The following is a 25,342-nucleotide window of genomic DNA, read 5'->3' on the forward strand; positions in this document are numbered from 1 at the left end:
CAGAATGGTGCACTTTGAATGTTTATTTCACACCAATTATTCCTCAATAAAGCGTTTGGAACAAAAAATGAGTAGATCTTCTTTAGATTCAAAGATTTCCATTTTAGAACAAAGACTCAGAAATATTTTTTTTTTGAATGAAGGTTTCATTTTCATCTGAAAAATAGAAAGCAAAGGAAATGGAAAATTTACTCTTTACTTATTTATAATATGATATGTGTTTATTATTTGAATAATAAATAACACTTATTATTAACTGGTTTATTTAGATATTTCTTATATAAAATCTGAATATTAAAAGTAGGGTAAAACTTTTAAACATAATTATTGTTAGTGTAGTAGCATCTGGTGAGGATTCAATACCATGAACACTATCATTTAAATAAAGAAAATCTTACTAGTTGTGACACTATAATCAGCTATAATTATAAATGCAATAGCAAAAGATGAGTAAAGAAGTAATAATGTTTTAGAAGAGTGTGCTCTTTAAGAAGTTACTTAAGCATATTTTACTGAAGTACAGACTCTTTGGGCATAAAGTACAGAATCTTTCATGCAACACTGAGTCCTAAATGGAACAAGCCTTCTATGAAAGAGGCTCTTAATTCTTTTTAATTCCAGTTCACCTAAATCCCAGGCACAGGGTCTTTGCCCAATGGACAAAGGTCCGTCTAGTCAAGGCTATGGTTTTTCCAGTAGTCATGTATGGATGTGAGAGTTGGACTATAAAGAAAGCTGAGCGCCAAAGAATTGATACTTTTGAACTGTGGGGTTGGAGAAGACTCTTGAGAGTCCCTTGGACTGCAAGGAGATCCAGTCCATCCTAAAGGAAATCAGTCCTGGGTGTTCACTGGAAGAACTGATGCTGAAGCTGAAACTCCAATACTTTGGTCACCTCATGTGAAGAGTTGACTCACTGGAAAAGACCCTGATGCTGGGAGGGATTGGGGGCAGGAGGAGAAGGGGACGACAGAGGATGAGATGGCTGGATGGCATCACCAACTCGATGGACGTGAGTTTGAGTAAACTCCAGGAGTTAGTGATGGACAGGGAGGCCTGGTGTGCCGTGATTCATGGGGTTGCAGAGTCAGACATGACTGAGCGACTGAACTGACCTGAATCTTTTATTAAACTGAGAAACAAGAGTTACTGCAAAGTCAATACAGTTGAATATGGAGGACATAGGTAAAACCAGGATTTGAATGCTCAGTCTGACCTGATTTTATTTTCTTAATGATTAACAATATTACCCCTATTTCCTCTTCATATTATGAGGTAGCATTTCCCCAATGAAAGATGCTCAAACATTAGAAGTCACTATTCACTTCTACCCAGTTCTCATTTTACCAACCATCAATTAATATTCAGCTCAGTTCTTCATGGCCTTAAAGATATTCCCCCTCTTCACTGTCTCCTAGAAGACTGCCATTGTTCTGGCCACCAAAACCTCTTTCTTGGACAATCACACACTTTCATCGATTAGCTTCTTCTATGAATATTTATAGAAGTTACCAGTGTGATTTTTTATAAAATGCCAATTTGAAAATGATATACCCTTTTAAAAATATCCCCAGTGCTTCCCCGCTCCCTGTAGAATAAAGGCCAACTTCTTTGTTTTATGTGTGCACACTTTCCATGAATTTCCTTTTAAGTCTTACCTCTCACTCCCTCTCTTGCACATTAACAATCAGGTGTCAAACTTTAGGGAGCTTAATATAGTTATTTAATTTCCTTTGCACAAAATCTTCTGTGCTTCATCTTGCTCACATCCGCTTATGTTTCAATATGTACTTTTGAAGCTTTCCCTGATTATTTAGGTCACTCATCTATAAAAGCTGCTCTCTTTTGATATTTTCTGCATATTCCTTTATTCACTGGGTTGACCATATGACATGTTAGCTCTCTATTCAGCTATTTCCCCCTCAGTTTGTGAGCTCAAGTACAGAAATTATTTACACCTAAGAATTTTTTAGGGTGAACAGTACATCAAAATTCAATACATGTTAATTTGATGAATGAATAGTAAGGTATATCTAAAAAAATATAAATTATTTTTATTCCTGCTTATTTTTTATTACAGTGTTCTTTTGAAAAGGGAGAATATTCAAAAGTAATTTATCAGTCTAGCAAGTCAGAGAAACCATGAAATAAATGTGTCACTCACATAGCCTCTGAACAATTAAGTTACATACAAGTCTCCCGTCAGACTCTGTGCACTTCAGAGCATCTGATTCTCTCACTAAACATTCATGGAGATTTCTCCAGTAAATCTCATATTTTGTTCTCTCTTGCTTATTACATCAGATCAATCTCATTACATCAGATTACCTCTATCAATTGCATACATATCCAAATAACACATGTTACTGACTCAAGATTAACAATACATGTAAAAGAAGCAATCTCAGAGAGACAAGCAAATTTGGAATATATTTTCCCTAAAATAAAATTACATGGTAATAATTATTTTTACCCAAAATTAAGATGAAGTACAGAGGAAGTCTTTTCATACACTCCAAAATCAACAGCCAGACAAAATATATTCCAAATGTACTCTTTGGTTTTAAGTACATGGTATTCAAATAAACTAACTCTCTAAGAGTAAATATTTCTAAGATCAATGGGTGCATTTTTTGAGTTAGTGCTTCCCCAAGTTGTTATAAAGCCTGCGTCTTTCAGGTATATTACTGTTAAACAGAAATAAATAAAAATATATTTTCCCTCAGGATCCTCCTCAGAGCGTCTTTGACATCTTTGTTTCTCAGACAGTAAATCAGAGGATTCAACATGGGGGTGAGTAGGGTGTAACACAAGGAGGCCACTTTACTCAGCTCAGGAAATCTGTCAGGAGTGAGATACATAAAAGAGCCAGCACCATAGAGGACACTCACGACTCCCAGGTGGGAGCTGCAAGTGGAGAAGGCTTTCTGACGTCCCTCGGTGGAGGGTATCTTTAGAACTGTGGACACAATGTACAAATAAGAAACAATAATAACTATGATGGTAGGGAAGATAATGATGCCAGATAAACAGAAAGAAACCAGTTTATGGATGAAGATGTCAGAGCAAGACAGTCTTTGAAGTGGACGGTCATCACAGTAAAAATGGTCAATGGCCCGAGAAGCACAAAAGGATAAAGTAAATGTCATGCTGGTCTCAATAACTGAGCTGATACAGCCACAAAAATAGGAACCAGCCACCAACTGAACACAGAGACGTGTTGACATCTGGACAGTGTAGAGGAGAGGATTGCAGATGGCAATGAAGCGGTCATACGCCATGACTGCTAGGAGAAATCCCTCAGCCACAATGAAGAGGGCAAAGAGAAAGAGCTGGGCCACACAGCCTGCAAAGGAGATGGACTTGCTCTCAGACCAGAAGTTGATCATAGCCTTGGGTGCAATAACAGAAGAATAGAAGAGATCGACGAAGGACAGGTTGCCTAGGAAGAAATACATTGGTGTGTTCAGCCGAGGATCAGTCATAATAATGACCATCATGCCAATATTTCCTAGGAGGATCATGGCATAGACAAGCAAAAATATCAGGAAGAGGAGAATGTGGAGCTCTGGGAGGACCCTGAAGCCTACAAGAATGAAGTCGGTCACTTCTGAGTGGTTGGTTGTTCCCATGTCACCCATGGCAGAAACCTGCTGAGAGGCACAAGGCAAAATAAATGAAACTGTGGCTTTGATTCTAGTGCTATCAATACTGTCTTAAATGTAGATATATATGATTAACAACTTAATGAGATATTGCATACAAAACAATCTTATTGTCAAGAAGATGCAAGATTAGGGATTAGATGTCATTAGACTTCTGAAACTGTTAGTCTATTAAGCAGTAAAGGAAGTCCTTTGGTTCTTTTGTTTAAATCATATTTTTTCAGGTAAGTAAATAAGAAAGTAGCATATTTTCCTGTGTAATTTTACTCACATTCTGAGTTTTTATTTTTAATATGTTTATAGTTAAAATTTATGCTTATCTAAAACAGGAGTATTACATAGCAATCTAAATTAGGAATATTATACATTATCTAAAACAGGATTGGCACATATAATATCAATGATAGTGTTTGTAGCCATTATGATAGTGCAATCCTTGTTTTAATCACAATACAATGGTAATAACAGTAATAAATATATTGAAAATATTTTAACCTTATTACATCTCAATTTATTTATTTCTGCTATAACTGTATCCATCTTTGAAAACATAATAGAAATAGATAAGTTATTGATATGTTAAATTAACAGCAAAAATTGCTAAGACTAGATATAACAAAATTCCCTAAAGCTATTCCAAATATATGTTCGTTTCCTCAGATCGAAGCCATTCCCCCAAATACATGCATTTATATTCCTCATTATAATATTTCATTTCTATAATAGTTAATTTCTAAAATGTCATAATCATTTAGCCCTCTTTTTGAAGCAGAGAGAAACTGATGAACATTCTAGTCCTTACAGTGCAACGAACGCCCTTCTACCTAGCCTTTCTACCAAGGCTGCATCAATTCAAGGGATCTCACCCTTTAGTCAGGGGAAGTAAACCTAAGGAAAAACACATAGGGAGTTCCTCTCCTTAATTCTAGTATGCTCTGTACCTCCTACAATAAGAATAATGGGGTACGCTTGCATATTTAAGCAACCCTGTGTCGTTCAGGGTTCATGATCGTGAGCTGGAGTAATCAGCAATGGTGTTTATGATGGCCTTAGTTATTTTTAAGCCTGTGAAACCTTCTTCAGGATATTTCAGCCTTGAGGTTTTGCTCATCCCCTGTGATGGATTCCACTGGGAGAGGAGTAATAGCAAAGTCAATTATGGAGACGTAAGTGCAGGCTCCAGGGCTGTCTTCTGAGAACATCAACAAAGAAAAACTTTCTGGTCATTGTCACAGCAGCCAAGTCAATATGCAGAAGGAAACAGATTGAAAAGTCTGTACTCTACGAAAAATGTTTTAGATAAATAAATATTTAAATTATGTAATAAATTACATGAGCTATGATTGTAAAGAGCAAAAATTCACTCCAAATTTTGGTCTTCCTATATTCTCTGATGTAGATATACTTCATGGTACACAAACTCCATCTGAATCACAAACTCAAAGTAAAATAAGGCTTTGCTAATTTTATAATTTTGTATATTTAAGTACTAGTTAAAAATATCATGGAATAAATGATAGTATTCAATAAAATTATTTTTAAAATCTCTAGTAAAAACATTTATAAGAGATCAGGGCTAATATTTAAAAATTCCTTAATAGCTACTCTGTGACTGAAAACTGAAAACTCTGTGACTGAAAACCAGAGACATTATATTCTATTTAACAAGCCTAATACAAGGATGCCATTTTTCCTAAATATTTCCATAAGTTATTGCAATCTCTATTTTGGACATAATTGATTTTTAATGTTGTGCTAGTTTCTGCTATACAACAAAGTGAATCAATTATATGTCCCCTCCCTCTTGTATCATTAAGAGTTTGGTCAGTATAGAAAAAGAAAGAAGTTTAGGAATTTTAAACAGGAAAATGTTAATAATTAAGGTGAATGAGGCCTATGAAATTTGGAAAGGCAGAATGAACTTCTAGCTGAAACTCTTGCAATGACTCTTAGAAAAACATAGAATTAATTCACAAAGTGAGGCTACCATTGTAGGTATGGTTTAAGAACAATATTGTTGACTGTGATCCAAGGATCATATACACAGCAGCAAAAATATGTCAGTACGTTCTTATCCATCAAAATAGCTTCCCTAGGAAGTTAGAGGTTCAACAAGGCTTCAGAGAAAAGCCTTCATGTTTCCATAACTTCCTAACCAGTAGAAAAAGTCAAAATGAATGGAACATTGACCCAAAACACACTGTGTCTTCCCAAATCCCAAGTCTGTATGGATCTATTACAATTGGTTCTAAAGTTCTGTGTCAAGAACCTTAATAGCAGGAGACATTTTAACTTTTTAACATCTCCAACTAGAAAGAACTTGGAGAGGAGCTTTGGGATCTAATCCATAAAGTATAACAAAATTCACTATACTTTTTCTTATTTCCTAAACTTCCCACAATATCATTAGCAATAACAACATGTTACTGTTTATAAATATCTAAGAAAAACTTACTGGAAATAACAATAAATGGGATGAATTCTCAATAAATTCAAAGACTGAAATCATTCAGTGTATGTTCTTTGATCCTGGTCAACTTAATATAGAAATGAATAACAAATAGACAAATAGAAAGTGTGGATGTTAGAAATAAACACTGCCTAAAAGACCGTGGGTAAAAAAGAAATCAAACTATCTTTTTATCTAGTTTGAACTAAGTTGTAATAAATTATTATATACCTAAATTTCTGGGGTGCAGAAAAAGAAGTATTATACTTAGTGGGATATATAAAACCCAGAAGTAACTACTATAAATGAGTAAGAAAGGAACATAAATGTAATATCCATCTTAACTATGTGAAGGAGAAAACAGTCGGTGCAAAAAAAGTACAATAAAATAAAACAACATAAATAATAAAGGCCAAAATTAGTTAAATAGAAATATATACTATAGGATATTTATAAGGCTTAACACTGAGTTTTTGAAGGATTAGTAAGATACATAAAACCCTAGCCAGCTTAACAAATACAGCAACACTGAATCACAAGTGTCAGGAATGAAAAGGAGATAGCACTACAAATCCTTCTAATACTAAGATGGACATAGCAAATACTATTTTTTAACATCAGAAATGATAATTTTTAAAATAAAAGTATTTTGAATATAACAAAGTGGTATATATGAATTTTAACATATCTACTAATCTGCAGATATAAACTACTGTATATAAAATAAATAAACAACAGGGTCCTATTGTAACACACAGGGAATCATATTCAATCTGGGGGAGTGGAAGGGGAGTAATTGTTGAAAATACTTTTGTTTGAAAATCAGTTCAAAGTGATGCACCTGACTTTCTGGTGTTTGGGGTTTGCCTGCCCCTGTCTGCCCCCTGGACTACAGCGAAGAGCATCCGAGTCCAGACTAGTCAGCCCAACCCAGATATCTGTCAAATGAAACAGCCAGGGGAAAGGCCCATTTGCAGCCAGGCCCAGTCCCTGTGAGGGACTGCCTGGAATACCGAGGGGCAACCTGCCAGGATAGCCACTTAGGGTCTTTAAGGCACCTCAAGGAAGGACTACAGGGTCATTATTCCCTATCCCAGGGGCAGGTGCAGCCAGACACTGGCTTGGTTGGAAAATGAAGCAAGCTGTCTGTCTAAACAGCAAACCAAGTTTCAAAGAGAATAGTGATGTCCATTTGGCAAACCCCCATGGGTCCCTATCTTTTTTCCTGAGGAGCCTGGTAAGGACTATGAATGACTAAGATACTGACAACTGTTGAGGCTGACTGTGTACAGATCCTGACCTCCCCTGATCCTGCGGGGATAAAGGGGACACTGTAGGTGTTGCCCTACTTTACAGAAGAAGAACAGAGACAGGCTTAGGGAAGTGAAGTAAGTTGCCCAAGAGGAGAGAAAGAGTGGAAATCTGAACACAAGACAGCCTGACCTTTCTGGGTAGTGCGATTATCAATCATCTGCTCAGTGGTCACAGATAAGGAAGTGACACTTTCAGGGTGGGAGAAGGGCAAACCTGGGTCAGGAATCAAGAATAGGGAGTCACCTAGTGTCTGCTGATTAATATTATTGGCCAAAAGGACAACAAGTCAGAAAAGGAAGCCCATCCATAGCCTGAGCAGTAGAGAATCCCTGGGAGACCCAGCGAGGCAGTTGGAACTAAGACATTTCAATCTCAATTTTTTCCCCCAGGAGATGCTCAGAACCTCTCTGAGCCTGCAGATGTTTGGCTGTAAAATGGAAATACTATTGCTTTCCAGAGCTTTTGTGAGGATGAGCTAATAGCAAGCACATATGGCACAAGCCTGGTATTTGACTCCACCTTTGCCAGCACCCAGATCGAGGCTTGTGAGCTTTCTCACCTCCAGCTTGCTTTCCACTCACCTTAAAACTACAAGTCCAAGTACAGAAAAGTGGTCCCTAAGAGGAGGGCCCTTCCTTGTTTTCAGGCCTCCTACTCGCAGTCATTGGGAGAACGTCTCAAGGCCACACAGAACTTTCAGACAGAACTCAACAGCAGCAGTCCCACCTGTAGCTGAAACTTGTGATCATCGTGCTGACTCTTTATTTCGTCTCAACCCAAAGCTCTGCCACCACGACATCTGTGGCAGTCCTGCTCTGACTGTGCATGGGACTTGGATACTGAAGGAAACCCAACAGCTCCATTCTACTCATTGTCCAGTGAGGTGGGAAACCTTAGGTGAAGCCCAGTCCTCAATTCCTACACCATGCACTGCGACAGCAAAACCCTGAGCCAGACAGGGTCTGCGTCTCCTTGTCCAAAACATGACAGAACTTCTCTGCAAATATGCTCTCACGCTCCAGCACTTCACTGCCCTGCAGAGAATCACGTCCTAAATCACCGGTCACCTGTCAATGAAGCTAAAAGCCAGAAACATTTCCTTTTCCAGCCACAGTACTGCAGTGATCCCCGGTATCATACTGTGCTTGGGGAAACTGAGGCCCAGGAATCTGACCCTCCCAAGGACCCCCAACCAGTGAGTTCACTGAAGCTGGGACTGCGACTTCTCACTCCTAGACTGCCCAGCCCTGATGCATCAAAAAACTTCACTTTGAGCAACTCCCTCTGGCCTGAAGGAGCCAGCAGTGGGATGAAGGGTGTACACAGAGTTATAAAGAGAAACCCAAATTGTAGCCTTAGATTGCTAATCAGTAATAAAATATCCCTCTAACCCTAGTCCTTCCATGAACTGACAGACTGAGAAGGTAAAGCAAAAACTGTGCTGGGCTAGCACCCGACCTTCTCGGGGCTAGTATCCCGGTCCGCTACACAAGGCACCTGCAGAGACCACTTGGCCATCCAACCCGAGAGAGAGGGTCCAGTTCCCATCCCATCACTCAGGGGAACAACAGTCATTGAAGGCCTAGATACATTTTCTCTGAACTAGGAAAGGCTTCAAACAGAACCAGAAAGGGTTGTTTAATCTCTGCTGCTGCTGCTAAATCGCGTCAGTCGCGTCCGACTCTGTGCGACCCCATAGATGGCAGCCCACCAGGCTCTCCCGTCCCTGGGATTCTCCAGGCAAGAACACTGGAGTGGGTTGCCATTTCCTTCCCCAATGCATGAAAGTGAAAAGTGAAAGTGAAGTCACTCAGCCGTGTCCGACTCTTCACCACCCCATGGACCACAGCCTACCAGGCTCCTCCCTCCATCCATGGGATTTTCCAGGCAAGAGTACTGGAGTGGGTTGCCATTGCCTTCTCCGGGTTAATCTCTACCTTCAGGCAAATAGCTGAGGCAGCAGTAACTGCCACCAGGAGGAGGAGCTAAGCCCCCAAAACTATGGAAGGACAGGGAAGCAGGAGAGGGGCGAGGTGGCCAGGAGGAGCACTGACCCAGAGGGCTGGGGAATGGGGCCCCTCTGATCTGCCCAACAGTCACTGGGGGGATGGGAGAAGGCCCAGCTTTCCTGAGGCTTAGAAGTCCTCCCACCCCCACCTTGGCAGCCGGCAACCATGGGGCTTCTGGCAAAGTGAAAGTGTCAGTCACTCGCTTTCCAGTGTGCGAGTCTGTGCGACCCCATGGACTAGCCCACCAGGCTCCTCTGTCCATGGGATTCTCCAAGCAAGAATACTGGAGTGGGTTGCCATTTCCTCCTCCAAGGTATCTTCCTGACCCAGGGATCAAACCCAGGTCTCTTGCATTGCTCGTAGATTCTTTACCTTCTGAGCCATGTGACCAACAGTCTACAAATCCTTTCAGACACTTTTATCCACCTTAAATCCAGGTGTAGGAATCATTGTCTCCATTCTACAGATAAGGAAACTCAGGCACGCGGAGACCAAAAGCCAGAACCCATTCCAAGCACATATTCCTCTGCCAAGTCTTAGAGCCTCGGTTGAGAAAGGTCCCTGGACCCTGAGAAGGGCAGGACTAAAGGCCGACCAGGAAGGCTCTTGGCCCTGGTCCTCTGGCCCAGCTTCTTGGGCCCCTTCCCGGCAGGCAGGCAGCACCGAGAAGCCCCGGTGGGATTCATACACACATGGACGCTGCTCAGGTTTGGGGCAGCAGGTCGCAACAAAAAAGACAGGAAATTCCACATTTGCGCAAATGGAATGGCCTTGCATTTTTTTCCCCCATGAAAAGCTGCCGGCTCCCAGACAAGGGTTTCCAGGCTGGGATGTGGCGCCTCCAGCCAGCCCTAGAGTTCCAGCCTCTTGTACTCAACTACCGGGTCCACTGCGAATTTCACGCCTCCATCACTTAGCCAGAAAATCACCACTCAAAGCCCCACTTCAGATGGACTTGGGATCTTCCGGTCCGGAGCCGGAGGAGGGGTCTGGAGTGGGGGCCACCCGTGGACCCGCGCTGCCCGGCCGGTGCCGTCCCTACCGCGCGGGCCATCGGGCACGCTTCAGCGGTGAGATGGCTCCAGCGGGTCGTCCAGGGACGTGTGCGGGGTGACGGCCTTGTCTTCCGGGGGCCTCGTGCGGCCTGAGGGGGCAGCAGCAGGGCCGGGAAGCGCGGGTAGCGGCCTGGGCCTCCGCCGCTGCGGCGCTCGACCGGCTGCCTTAGCCCACGCCGCCCGCCAACCGCCCGCAAGCCGACCCGGCAGCCCTTCGATCCGTGGCAGCCGGGGCCGCCGCCAGCGTCCCCGCTCCTCCTGGTCCGGCAGCAGCAGCAGGGCTCCATGAGCTCCAGGTTCCCGCCCAGCAGGGCCTCCCGGCGCGCCTCTAGTTCCCGCAGCTTCAGAGGCTCGCGGGGCCACCTCGTGCCGCAGGCGCAGGCAACGTGGCGCCCACAACGCCGCCACAGACGCGCTGCCCTCCTTGTGCCGGTCGGCGGCGTCCAGGAAGCCGCAGAGCCCGCGCAGCTGCAGCTGGCCGTCCTGCAGCCGCAGGTTCGCGTCCTGGAGGCCGAGATACTCGGCGGGAGCTGCCACAGCCGTCGGGTCACGTTGGGCATCAGCATCAGGCCGCGGTGCTCCCTCCAGCAGGAGGCCCGCCTTCTGGGCCTCCGAGCGCTGCATCACTGCGCCCGCCTGCTCCTCCGTCCAGGCAGCGTCGGAGGAGCTGAGCCAGGGGCCGGATCCCGAACCTTGCTGGTTTTCCGAAGGTCTGCTGAGGAATTACTTCCCTCATTTTCAGTTTTTTGCTTTATGATGCAATACACTGGTCAGAGAGACATTTAGGTCCCTTGCAGAGGGAATGACTGCTACTCTGATTTTTCTCCCCAGGAAAGAGTTTCTCTCAGGACCCTTCACCGCTATGTTTGTTGGTTTAATCAATTAAAAAGTACAGAGAACTAAAGAGAGAGAAGCTGCATCCCTGCCCCCCTAATACTTGTTCGTCTTAGCAAGCTTAAATCATGATCTAAACAGTGAGGAAATGGGATCTATGTTGCAGAATTACCTCCTGTTAAACAAATATTTGTTTCTTTTCATACTGTTGATTATTCATGAATTGTTTGATTTCATAGTTGGTAAAGTTTTCATTCCAATCCTAAAGAATGCTCATACTACCGCACAATTGCACTCATCTCACGTGCTAGTAGAGTAATGCTCAAAATTCTCCAAGCCAGGCTTCAGCAATATGTGAACCACGAACTTCCAGATGTTCAAGCTGGTTTTAGAAAAGGCAGAGGAACAAGAGGTTAAATTGCCAACATCCGCTGGATCATCAAAAAAGCAAGAGAGTTCCAGGAAAACATCTATTTCTGCTTTATTGACTATGCCAAAGCCTTTGACTGTGTGGATCACAATAAACTGTGGAGAATTCTGAAAGAGATGGGAATACCGGACCACCTGCCCCACCTCTTGAGAAACCTATATGCAGGTCAGGAAGCAACAGTTAGAACTGGACATGGAACAACAGACTGGTTCCAAATAGGAAAAGGAGTACGTCAAGGCTGTATATTGTCACCCTGCTTATTTAACTTATATGCAGAGTACAGCATGAGAAACTCTGGAAAAAGCACAAGCTGGAATCAAGATTGCCGGGAGAAATATCAATAACCTCAGATATGCAGATGACACCACCCTTATGGCAGAAAGTGAAGCGTCTTGATGAAAGTGAAAGAGGAGGCTGAAAAAGTTGGCTTAAAGCTCAACATTCAGAAAACTAAGATCATGGCATCTGACCCATCACTTCATGAGAAATAGATGGGGAAACAGTGGAAGCAGTGTCAGACTTTATTTTTTTTGGGCTCCAAAATCACTGCAAATGGTGATTACAGCCATGAAATTAAACGGTGCTTACTCCTTGGAAGGAAAGTTATGACCAACCTAGATAGCATATTAAAAAGCAGAGACATTACTTTGTCAACAAAGGTCTGTCTCGTCAAGGCTATGGTTTTTCTAGTGGTCGTGTATGGATGTGAGAGTTGGACTATAAAGAAAGCTGTGCACAGAAGAATTGATGCTTTTGAACTGTGGTGTTGGAGAAGACTCTTGAGAGTCCCTTGGACTGCAAGGAGATCCAACCAGTCCATCCTAAAGGAGATCAGTCCTGGGTGTTCACTGGAAGGACTGATGCAGAGGCTGAAACTCCAATACTTTGGCTACGTGATGCGAAGAGTTGACTCATTGGAAAAGACCCTGATGCTGGGAAGGATTGGGGGCAGGAGGAAAAGGGGACGACAGAGGATGAGATGGCTGGATGGCATCATCGACTCGATGGACTTGTGTTTGAGTAAACTCCGGGAGTTGGTGATGGACAGGGAGGCCTGGTATGCTGCAATTCATGGGGTCTCAAAGAGTCGGACATGACTGAGCCACTGAACTGAACAGAAAGCATTTACTCTATTCCAAGGAATATGTAAGGAATCGTATCCATTCATGAGACTGTCTCATGTTTGTTTATTCTCTGAAATAAGCATTTGCTTTTTCTGTTTTCTTTTAGATGCTTTTAGTTACATTTATGTCTTTTAAAGAACATGTCTCCGTTGAAACCAGAAATGTGTTTATGTAACAAATGAAGTGGCTTCGAGTTGGGTTTCTGGAGAACTGTCACTTTAACTTTGTGCTACTGTGTTACGGTGGTTTTTCATGGTGCTTGATGAGTTATTCTCTGCTAGTGCACTTGAAGTAATGAACATCTTTCTTCCTTAGGTAGAGCTGCCTTTTTTTTTGGCAACCTGATTATGATGATTCAACAGGTCAATAATTAGAGGTCTTCCTCTTGTTGTGTTCGGTAGATGGTCCTATAGCACCAGTCTTCCGTTTCTCTTACCTGGGCTGCCTCTGGTTATATGATAGGATTGGCACTTGCCGCTTTCCACCACTTCTGCCCTCATTGTTACCACGTGTGCCCCTGGGGTCCGTAGTGCCTTGCCACTGATGCTGGCGTTGCCGCTGCTGCGGTGGATGTCGCCACCCGGGGCTCTGGTGTGGCTGTCCCCTCGGCTACCTCTGTGGTCTCCTGGGATGGCAGCTCCACCACCCCAGGGAGAGGACAGAAGTGTCGGGGGAGCTATGGTCACAGGTTCCTCAGCGACGTCTGGAGTTGTTGAATTCACAGGAGCTGCTGTGGGGGGGCAAGGGGCCAGAGTCACGGATGCCTCTGTGGCTAAAGAAATGGGGTCGCAGCTCTGCCGCTGCCTGTTTTCTTGTGGCTGTGGTTGGCTCTTGCATCCTGGAGGCCTGAGTCCTGTGTGCCACCTTTCCTGGGCTCTCTGGGACTGCAAGCCTAGCTGGGGGGCACCCACCCTGCTTAGCCCTGGCTCTGCCTCCTCTGTTTCCAGTCCACCCATCTTTAGATGTGCCGATGTGTGGAATTCTCTGCTGTGTCCTGGTGTGTTGGACAGAGGCACATTTGTTGAATTATGAATGTTTTCGAATCCACCTGCAATGCGGGAGACCTGGGTTCAGTCCTTGGGTTGGGAAGATCCGCTGGAGAAGAGAAAGGCTACCCACTCCAGTATTTGGGCCTGGAGAAGTCCATGTACTTTATAGTCCATGGGGTAGCAAAGAGTTGGATACGACTGAGTGGCTTTAACTTTCACTTCACTTTAGTGATTGTAGATTGAAGGAGAGAGACAAAGAGAATATCTATCAATGTATGACAAAACCCACTGAAAAAAAAAAATAAAGGAAAAGAAAAAAATTAAAAAAATAAAAACAGTGGAAAAAAAAAAGAGAGAATGTCTACATCACTGTGATGAGCTATGTGTTTATTTAAAATTTTTATCTGGTGTGTCTTATAAAAACTTTGATTTTAAACTTTTTACTATAGCATTTTATAGTTGTGACTTTGAAAAATTTAAACTTCTCCTCCCACTCCACATATACAGTAGACACCATATTTTGAAATAAGGGAGATTATCTCATTTACATTAATTGTAAAGATCTGTTATTGTTCTTCTGCTATTTAAATGTCTTTGTTCTGTGTTCCTTTTTCTTTTTTTTTTTGGTATTTTGCTATTAAATAAATAATTACCAATTCACTTCGAGAAATATAACCTTAAATTGCTTGTATCATTTGTGTCTACATATAGGAATTTATTCTCTTTATATTTGTTTACCCTCTCTCATTTAAAATCAATTTTTTAAATATTTAATCTATATATTATACATTTAGAACTACAGAAGACTGCACTGTAATTTTTCTTCAACTACCAAACATAATTTAGAAAACTCAAATTTATTGTATTTACCTACATTGTGGCATATCATCCCCAATATATATTATACTTTGAATTTCAGTTTTTATATGAAATTTCTTATAGCTATTATTTTTTATAAATCAAGTTCTCTTTCCATTATCACAAATGTAATTCTCTTAAATGAAGGTAGTATATTTCACTCACATTCATTTAAACAAATCTATTTGCTTCACTTCACTCTAGTCTTCACTTTTGCTTCACCTCACTTTACTCACTAAAGTCATTTTTTGTATTTTCTATGTATGCTCCATTTTTTTCTGTTGTTTTAGAGGAAAATAATACTTCTGCTATTTCCATCTTTCAGAAGTATAAGCCTATGTTGCATCGTTTGTGTCTGTAATTAGCAAGTGTATCAATTTTCCCCTTTCAATCTTTAAGATTCAACAAATTATTCAAATTCATCTTTTACTTTTAGAGATAGTATTGTTCTCTGAGCCTTGTTAGATTATACATATCTGTCAGTTATTCTTATATATAAACAAATGATATGAAATGTAATGGAATTTTTTCAGAAAATATTTTTGTATCACTTAACAGATAAGAAATAGATAGAAGTCATTATAACTTTATAGATATTTAAATTATATTCTTTATATGTCCATATGCAGAAAAGTTTATTACTTTAATTCTTAAAAGTCAGATCACACTTGTGAGAATCATATATTTCTCTATGCTGAGTCACATTTTCTGTTGTGTTTAAATGGGTCTTGTCTGTTTATTTTGTTTCCTGCCATAGCAAGTGAATGTCTCCTTAACAAAGACTACACCAAATTTTCAGTGAGTCTTTCCAAAGGCTTAGAGTCTCACTTTGATTAAAAAATTGTTTTCTTTCAACAGTTAATTGATAAAGAAAAATAGTTTATAAAATATGAGGAAACAGGTTAAAAAAGAAATAGAATGACGTGATGCAGGCAAGGATGTGCAGGACCGTTAAGGATTCCTGGAGGATTCTGGCTCCAGAAGCAAAGGCTTGATCCAGCAGCAGTTTGCTGCCATCTGGTGGCTGTTGTCTGACCAAATACCAAGACAAAGATTCTAGGTACTATGGTAGAGTGGAACTTCCAGAATGATGGTTAAGAATTCTAATTATTGCCTAGTTACCTGGTTTTTATCCCCATGAGACGGTCCTGAGGAGAGGAGCTTGGCTAATAATAACCAGCAATGTGCAAAGCCCCAGACACCTCCCTGTCTCCCAAGATAAAGTTGTCTCTGATACTGTGAGTCTTGTTTTCTCTCCCCTCCTTTTGTTATTTCCCTCACCAAAAATAAGTCCTGTGAGATCTCACCGCTTGTTTCAATGATTACTAAAAATGTTATTAAATATTTTGATTATTACCCCTTTTGCTAACCACTGAAATAATTGAATCATAGGTCAAAACTCTTCCTATGATAAAAAATCCTTTGTCAGATGGCAACTCCCATTAATTCCTGGAAAGCTTGAAACAGTGAATAATTTCAATGTTATACAATCTCTTCAGGATTTTTAAAATTGAGGAAAAATCCGCCATCTTTTAATGATAAGACAAGTTTAAGTACAAAATGTGGCATGATTAGTATGAGGAAAGCAAATAATGATCTATCTTGATGACAAATATATACATATACAACAATTCTAAATAAAATCCAGTAAAACCCATGCAAAGGGATCTCAAGATAAAACAAATTCAGATATAATGTAATCAGAAAATATTTTCCATTTTCTGTTCATCTTTTTTTTAAAGTCATTAGTTGCTGTATTTGAAAAAAAATAGTCTTCTTTCAACAAAATTGTTTATGATGCTGAATCCTTGCCAGGTTTCTGCTAAACTAATATCAATTATATTTACAATTTTCTATCTCCTTGTCTTGTTCCCGATCTTCAGATAAAGTCTTTCAGACTTTCATCATTAAGGGTGATATTATTACCCCTAGATTTTTCATAGATGCCTTTTACCAGGCTGAGAAAAGTTGCTGAGAGTTATCAGAATTAAATGTCTGTTTTTGTGTGTATATATTCTCCTTTCCACTTTGTTAATATAGTAAATTACATTATTTTTGAACAATAAATCAGTTATGCATTCCTGGGATAGCATCTGTTTCATCCTAGTGTCTTATCCCTTTGACATCCCTTGGTCCTCTGTTGAATTGAAATTTACTAAATTTTTGTTTAGAAATTTCACGTTAATGTTCACAACAGATGTTGACCTGTATTTTCTTCCCTTTTTCTGTGTCTGTCCAGTTTAATACCACCTTTATCTTGGCTTCATTAAATAAATTAGGAGGTATTCACTCATTTAAATTCCATGGAAAAGTTTATGTAGAATTATTATTAAGGCCTGACTTATGTATTTGGTAAAATTCACCAGCAAACTGAACTAGAGTTTTTCTTTGTGGGATAGTTTTGAACTATATATATGCATATGTGTGTCTATGTGGCATATGTATCAGAGGGAAGAAGGAGAGAGGGAGGAGAGAGACCAGAGCGAGAGTGAAAGAAAGAGACTCTGTTGTTACTGATTCAGGGAGAGATCTGGTTTCTTTTACTTTTTCTTTGCTAGAATCAGAAGTCAACTCTTTTATTTTGCAAAACAAATTAAACTTATTTTCCAATCCACCTAAGTAGTAGAAAGACAGTGATTTCAATTAGGTATAAATGTAAAGAAACTAAAAGAATGCCTGAGAATTGGGGAGGGTGGGAGGAGCATGGTTTATATATGCAGCATTTAGTGATCTAGTTTTGATATCCACTGGCATCAGAAAATGAGAAATGGATTATATTTATTACACATCTGTGTTGAACAAAGACAGAAATTCCTGGAAAGGATATTTGTAAATCAATGCAATGAAGGGTGGAAATATCCTTCCAGAAGAATATGTATGATTAATAATACCTTTGATTGACTTTGAGTGAGAATGTTGCTATTCTGCCAGGAAGCAATAAGGAGACCAAATTCACTTGTCCCCGAACTTCTAAATAGGAACTGGCTTCATTGTTGTCAGTTGAGAATCATAAAATATAAATGAATGTTCTTCACACTCATCTCACTAGACAATTTTCAATATTGAGACTAATTAAGAAGGAGGTGTGATCCAGGAATCAGTATTAAAAGTGAAGCAAAACAAAACCTCCCTAGCAGATTCTAACATATGGGAAATTTAGCAAACAATGACCTAATTGACCTCTAGAGCCCTTTTTACTTTTCAGAAAGACCACATATCTATATATCTATATCTATCTATCTATCTGTCTATCTATATCTAATTTACTTTCTCTTTTACAAGAAAAACTACATGGTTAGATCAAAGGATTTAGAACTTATGTAGGAACAATTTTTGGTTCAGTCTTTGCATGATATAAAGAGTAGGATATTTCTTGATGTCAAACTGAAGAGTCAGTCTGATCCTCTTTTGGTTCTAGCAAGTAAAAATAAGGTATATGAGACTTAGAAATAAATAGGTCTGTTTATTGAGTGCCCTCACTTGAATAGATTGAATATGTACTGTTAAACATGTTTGCAATTAACCGCACTTTCTTCAAAGCTTCTTTTAATGGAAAAAGGAGCTAATAAAATTCTTCAATGAGTTTCTTTTGGTATCTGCTGAATCTCAAGTAAGGTACCTGATTTTTATAAAATCACAACTTTTTAAAAGATAGATTTCTTAATTTAGAAAAAAAATTCAATCTCTCATATATGCACTCTTAATGAACACTTTCTATTTCCCAGGTCCTACATATTTTATTCAATTTATATACATCACTTAATTTAATCCTTTCAATACCACCCTATGGGATAGATGTTCTAAGACATATTTTGCTGATGAGGAGACAGAGGTTCATAGAATATGAACAATTTGCCCAAGATTACTTATCCAGTGAGTGTCAGGACCTGGATTAAAACTTAGGTTTACATGTGTTAAATGCCACACTTTTAACTAATAAAACATTTTTTACTTCATAAAAAAAATAGTAACAGAAGCAAAATTGATTCAATTTTTATGACTCTAATTTTGATTTTGTAAAAATGCCCAAATTAAAATGACTTCAAATATGACATTAATTTCATTGATGGGAAGTTTTTTTTTGATATTTCAGAAATTAAAGATAGAAATGGATACACATTTATAACATAAAATTTCATCTTTTCCACTTGGATTTAATTTTTCAGATATATTAAAATTATTGATGTTTTATCCACATACATCTTTAGTGTTTGATATTAAGCATTGATAGTTATTTTAAAAAGCAAAACCTGTGCAACACAGATTTTGTTTGCTCTATGTATTTCCATTAATGTCTTCTGTTTGATTAATAATATAGACAGGGAAAAAATACTTCTTAGGAAAGTTAATCTTGTACTTCTTGTATCATAAAGTTTGCTTCTGTATAAACAATAATTCATGTACTGAGATATTAATGCTTTACATTAAAGGAAAAAGATGTGCTGGAGTCTGGCTGCAGAAAGGAAGCAGGCCTACTAGCAGTCAGAGTTAAGTGGTAAAGGAGTAGATGTTAAAGGGTGTGTAGCTAGTGTAGGAGGTAAGAGTTCATTCATCATTTCAGATGACTGTAAGACTGGTGCTTCATTCCATCCCATGAAACTATAATCCCATGTTTCCTAATGTCTTTTATATAGCAGGATGTTTTAAGACAGTCAAACTAACTGCATTTTGTGATAGGAAAAAGAATTGACCTAATTTTTCACCTGATATTCCTAAAACAAAAGTAATTTTTTACGTGGCTATTTGCTTGTTAATTTGACTAACATTTACTTTGAATTTAAGAAGTTCCAGTAACTGCAAATACTGCTTTTCATACTCAGTTTCACATTTTTATCACAAAAACCCTATAAACTAGGTATTATTATTACCTCCCATTTCACAGAAGAGGACTTCAGGCATTGAAAATGTAGATAGCAATTTTAGATTATTTCAGATTGAAAGAGGTGAAATTTGGACTTAGTCTATCTAATTCCAAAGTTCTGAACAAATGGCATAAAATGACTCATAGCATCACTGTCCCAGACATCTTTTGCCCATCTACATTTCTCATATCATTGACATTGAATATATTAGAAAAAATTATATATATTTGGCTATCGGTCCTTCCAAAAGTAAAGTTATTCTGTTAGATGTGTTGCCAAGAGAACTTCATATTCCAATAGCATGTTTTTCTCTCATTTGCAGCCATGTGGATGAACCTGGAGGGTATTATCCTAAGTGAAATAAGTCAAACAGAGAAAGGCAAATACTGTATGATATCACTTATCTATGGAATCTAAAGAATACAACAAACTGGTGACTATAACAAAAAAGAAACAGGCTCACAGATATAGAGAACAATCTAGTGGTTGCCATTGGGGTGAGGTTGGGGGAAGGAGAAATATAGGGATAGGGGAGTAAAAGGTACAAACTGTTATATATAAAATAAGCTCCAATGATATATTGTACAACACAAGGAATACAGCCAATATTTTATAATAACTATAAATTGAGTATAACTTCAAAATTGTGAATCACTATATTATATACCTGTAACAGATAATATTGTACGTGAACTATATTTCAATTTTAAAAAAGAGCAGAAAGTTGATGAGGCTTTCCATAGGATTCATGATCATCCACTGAATTTTTCTCAGATAGGTCTCAGCTGTGATGAATGAACTGAATAAGAATTACTCAGAAGGGATAGAGTTTATTCTTCTGGGATTCCGAAGATCTCCAGATGTACAGATTCTCTTATTTTCACTCTTCTTGCTTATCTACATGGTCATTGTGGTGGGAAATATCAGCGTGTTAGTTGTCACTAAAATCGATTCCAAGCAACCTAGATGCCCATCAGCAGATGAATGGATAAGGAAGCTGTGGTACATATACACCATGGAATATTACTCAGCCGTCAAAAAGAATTCATTTGAATCAGTTCTAATGAGATGGATGAAACTGGAGCCCATTATACAGAGTGAAGTAAGCCAGAAAGATAAAGAACATTACAGCATACTAACACATATATATGGAATTTAGAAAGATGGTAACGATAACCCTATATGCAAAACAGAAAAAGAGACACAGAAGTACAGAACAGACTTTTGAACTCTGTGGGAGAAGGTGAGGGAGGGATGTTTCAAAAGAACAGCATGTATACTATCTATGGTGAAACAGATCACCAGCCCAGGTGGGATGCATGAGACAAGTTCTCGGGCCTGGTGCACTGGGAAGACCCAGAGGAATCGGGTGGAGAGGGAGGTGGGAGGGGGGATCGGGATGGGGAATACATGTAACTCTATGGCTGATTCATATCAATGTATGACAAAACCCACTGAAATGTTGTGAAGTAATTAGCCTCCAACTAATAAAATAAAATAAAATAAAATCGATTCCAGACTTCATACGCCTATGTATTTCTTTCTCAGAAATCTGTCTTATTTAGATCTTTGCTACTCCTCCGTCATTGCTCCCCAAACTCTGGCCACTTTCTTATCCAAAGACAAGAGAATTTCTTACAATGGCTGTGCAACCCAGTTCTTTTTCTTTGCTCTTTTTTTTGGGACTGAAGGCTTTCTTCTAGCTGTGATGGCATATGATCGCTTCTCAGCCATTTGCTCGCCCTTCCTCTACACTGTCCGTATGTGTCCCAGCAGGCTTGTGTTCGTTTGGTGATTGCCTCCTACGTCTGTGGCTGCATCAACTCCATGATCCAAACAGGTTTCACCTTCAGTTTGCGTTTCTGTGGAGAAAACAGATTGGACCACTTTTTCTGTGATGTCCCAGCCCTGATCAAGATATCCTGTGTGGACACCTTGGTGAATGAGATTGTACTCTTTATTCTGTCTGCTGTCATCATCATCACTACCACAACGGTCATTCTGGCTTCTTAACGCATGTATCCTCTCCACTGTTCTAAAGATCCCCTCAAATCATGGCAGGAGTAAGACCTTCTCCACTTGTAGCTCTCATATCACTGTGGTGAGTTTGTTCTATGGAACTGTATTCTTCATGTATGCCCAGCCTGGAGCCATCTCTTCACCAGAGATAAACAAGATTATAGTTGTATTCTACACTCTTATCATCCCTATGTTGAATCCTCTGATTTATAGTCTAAAGAATAGGGAGGTAAAAAATGCTGTGAAAAGGATATTGTTGAGAAAAAAATCTTTTCATTGACCTCTGGCCATCTGTAAAACTATAGGCTAGACTAAAATCAATATATGTAATAATTTGTTATGGAATAATTCTAACTAATTCATCTACATTTTTGAAGATTTGAGTTTATTTTTTAACATCAATAGATTTTTCAAAAATGAATGAAAATCAATGTAAATATATTTCTTCATAGTTATTTTATGGTGTGATATCTGTTTGTTACAAGGTTTTTTTCTGTTTGTTTTGCTTCAGTTCAGTTCAATTCAGTTCAGTTCAGTCACTCAGTCATGTCTGACATTTTGCTTAGGTATATTCAAAATTACAGCTCATGAATACAGTACTGCTAAATAAGTACACACACTAAAAGTATTAATATAATATCTGAAAATATATATGATTATATGAATATCTATATATCCATCTATATATCTGGGGGAAAAAGAAAGAGACACTATTAAAATTTCTATGGAATTTGTTTTCTCCAAATCATAGTTGAGTTTGCCAGTATTCAATCTTTGCAAATGAGAGTTGAAAGTCCCACAGTAATATAAATCACTGGCCTTGCTCAAATAATTATATGAAGGAGTGGTACAAAGTATTACACCTATAATATCCTTAATAGTCCAAACATTAATGATTTCATCAAGGGACAAAAAATTAAAAAAAAATGTGGTATGGTTGCTGTAAACCTATTTGTAATGGGGAGTCTTAATAATAAATGTTTGGTAATATTTTTAGTTACTTATATTTATTGAGGGCTTCCCTGGTGGCTTATGGTAAAGAATCTGCCTGCTAATACAGGAGATGAGGGTTCAATCTCTGGGTTGGGAAGATTCCCCTGGAGAAGAAAATGGCAATCCACTTCAGTGTTCTTGCCTGGGAGATCCCATGGACAGAGCAGCCTGGTGGGCTACATTCCATGGGGTCACAAAAGAGTCGGACACGACTTAGGAACTAAACACATATTATTGATCTCATTACTTTCTTTCTTGTAATGTTTGTACTCTATATATTGATTGAAAATCCTTATTTTCCTCTAGAGTTGGAAAAAACATTGACATGGAGTGACATAAAATAGTGTCTTATAGTAATGTAATTCTTATGATGTCTGTAATTATACATTTTTATTTTTAAATCTTAGGATTTTATTCCATTTTAGTTCCTTAATTAAATCTGCCATGAATTTGACTTTATACCATTGGAATTTTGAGTTCCATATAATTATTTTCAAAGTAGTTTATGATGTGACATCTAGGTGTTACATAGGTTTCCTGTTCTAGTTTTGTTTTGTTTAGATGTATTCCAAACTGCAACTCATAAATATTGTACTATTTAAATTAATTGATAAATACACACATTATGTTCATTAATCAATATCTGCATGAACATTTGCATATCTCCATGATTATTTTAATATACCTAAAGTTTTTCTGGTTTTGTTAATCTTTTGTTTCTGAATTCATTTGTTGAAGGCTTGGTTGATTTATTTTCTGTTTTTACTGTAATGGGAAATGTTTAAGACTTTTATATAGTTCTCAATGTAATTTTCCTTTGCTTTCATTATTATATTCAATATAAATAATTTTTCATTTTAATATTCTTTTTATTAAAGGCTTATGTAGATGAGGTTTGTTCTTTCAGTATAGTAGATTTATTTAGATAATATATTCTTATTGTTAATTTCTAGTTTTATTGTCTTAAGTTCAGAGGATTTAAACTCAAAAAAACCTTTATGGTGGAATTTCTGGAGTACATTTAGTTAGCTATTAAACTTGTAAATATTCCACAATTTAAGGAAACTATGTCATCCTAATATGCATTATCAAATTGGATTTTAAACATATTGAATATGATAAAAGGTGATCATTATGGCTAAGTTGTAAATATAGCAGGTAGGCATTGATGGTTCAATGTCAGACAATGCAGAATTAAATTTGACATATTATTTCATTTTAATTAATTAACTTAATTGGAGAATAATTACCCTAAATATTGTGGTGGTTTAATGCCACATTAAAATTCAAAAAATATTTGACATATTAACAGATTAAAATATTTTAAAAAGAATTGTCACAAATAGAAGGAATATTTGATAAGTTGTAACAGTATTTTATGATTTTAAAAACAGTAAAATTAGAAAAATAGCTAAATTTTATTAAGCTGCTAAATTATAGCTACAAACTGAATGAACACACATTTTCATTGGGAAAATATTAGAAGCATTTTCTTTAAAAATTACGAAAAAAGACACAGTGCTCATTATCCCTAAATGCAGTTCAACATGCTATTAGAAATCTAACAAATGCAATAAATAATAAACATAATTTTAATGTATAGGGGATCAAATGTAGGATTGAACTGTCATTTATATGATAATTTACAAAAGCAATCTAAAGAAGGATTTATGAAGGTATCTGGATTAACACAAAAGACCAATTGCATGTCCATACAATAGCAGTAAACAACTACAGTATTTAATTTAAAAGATTATTCTATTTATATGTGTATCAGATATTATTAAGGATTTTGGGATAATTTAACAAAAGATATATAAGACTTTAATGTGGAAAATTATAAAATTCTCTAGATCATGTGGTAGAAAATTATTGTTCAAAGATTACAAAAAGGAGGGGAGGAGTGAAATCAGCTGATGACTAAATAAGATATCTCCCTTTCATATGCCTTCTGAACAACAATAACTTGTCATCCAACCATGGACAAGAGGGACAAGAGTGCTTCTGTGGGAGATTGGAGATCCATGTAGGAGTCCGCGAAACTCTAGTGCCGTCCAGTATGGAGAAGAGCCGTGTTTAGATCTCAGGCTTGCACGTAGGTGGCTGAGTCACTCACTGATGTCCTGGGAGCAGCTCCTTGCCCCTGAGAACTGGAATATGGCTGTTTGTCTACTGTCACCAGCACCATACGCTGAGGGACTTGGCCGGAATCATGCCCATCTATGGGTCAGGTAATAGGTGTATAGACCTCAGTCCTGGCTATAGCCTGTGAACCAGCTCCAACCCCTTGACCACAGTCTGGGAGCCCTGGGAGTAAGCCCACCAAACCTCAGTCAGGCTGTAGATTTCAAAGTTGTAACTGGACTCCAGCTCATCCTAGTAGCAGTCTACAAACAGCCCTGCTGGCCCAGATACTGGACAGAAGACACTCCCATCCGCACCCCCAGAGATACTAAAAGGGTCCTATATTTGGATCCCATTTCTTCACAGCCATAGTCTGCCAGCAGTCCTACAGGTCTAAACACCCAGTGGGAGACATTCCTTTCTGTCCATGTATCTGGTATCAGGCCACTGACTAAGGACCCAACTATGGACCCTGAAGCAGGTCCTTATTCTAGTGCTATCTTACTGAACAAGACACAGGAAGCGGTCTTATTCATCCAATGACCAGACAGGAATGACCATCCTCATCCAGGGACCCTACTGCAGACCCAAAGACAGCCTTAAACTGATTCCAATCC

At 38.7% G+C, this 25,342-nt stretch overlaps 1 protein-coding gene and 1 pseudogene across 1 annotated transcript; one reads left to right on the forward strand and one right to left on the reverse strand.

Moving 5' to 3' along the window:
- Positions 1–2,438: 2,438 nt before the first annotated feature.
- Positions 2,439–3,641, reverse strand: LOC122680437 (olfactory receptor 9K2-like). The gene is made up of 2 exons (XM_043881793.1): positions 2,731–3,641; positions 2,439–2,481 (listed from the first exon to the last, which is right to left on the reverse strand). Exons 1-2 carry the CDS (start codon positions 3,639–3,641, stop codon positions 2,439–2,441), a joined length of 954 nt encoding a protein of 317 aa, XP_043737728.1.
- A 16,738-nt stretch (positions 3,642–20,379) lies between these two features.
- On the forward strand, positions 20,380–21,888 carry LOC122679998 (annotated as a pseudogene).
- Positions 21,889–25,342: the final 3,454 nt, after the last annotated feature.

This window comes from Cervus elaphus, chromosome 22 (assembly GCF_910594005.1).
Source record: "Cervus elaphus chromosome 22, mCerEla1.1, whole genome shotgun sequence".
Classification (NCBI taxonomy): domain Eukaryota; kingdom Metazoa; phylum Chordata; class Mammalia; order Artiodactyla; family Cervidae; genus Cervus; species Cervus elaphus.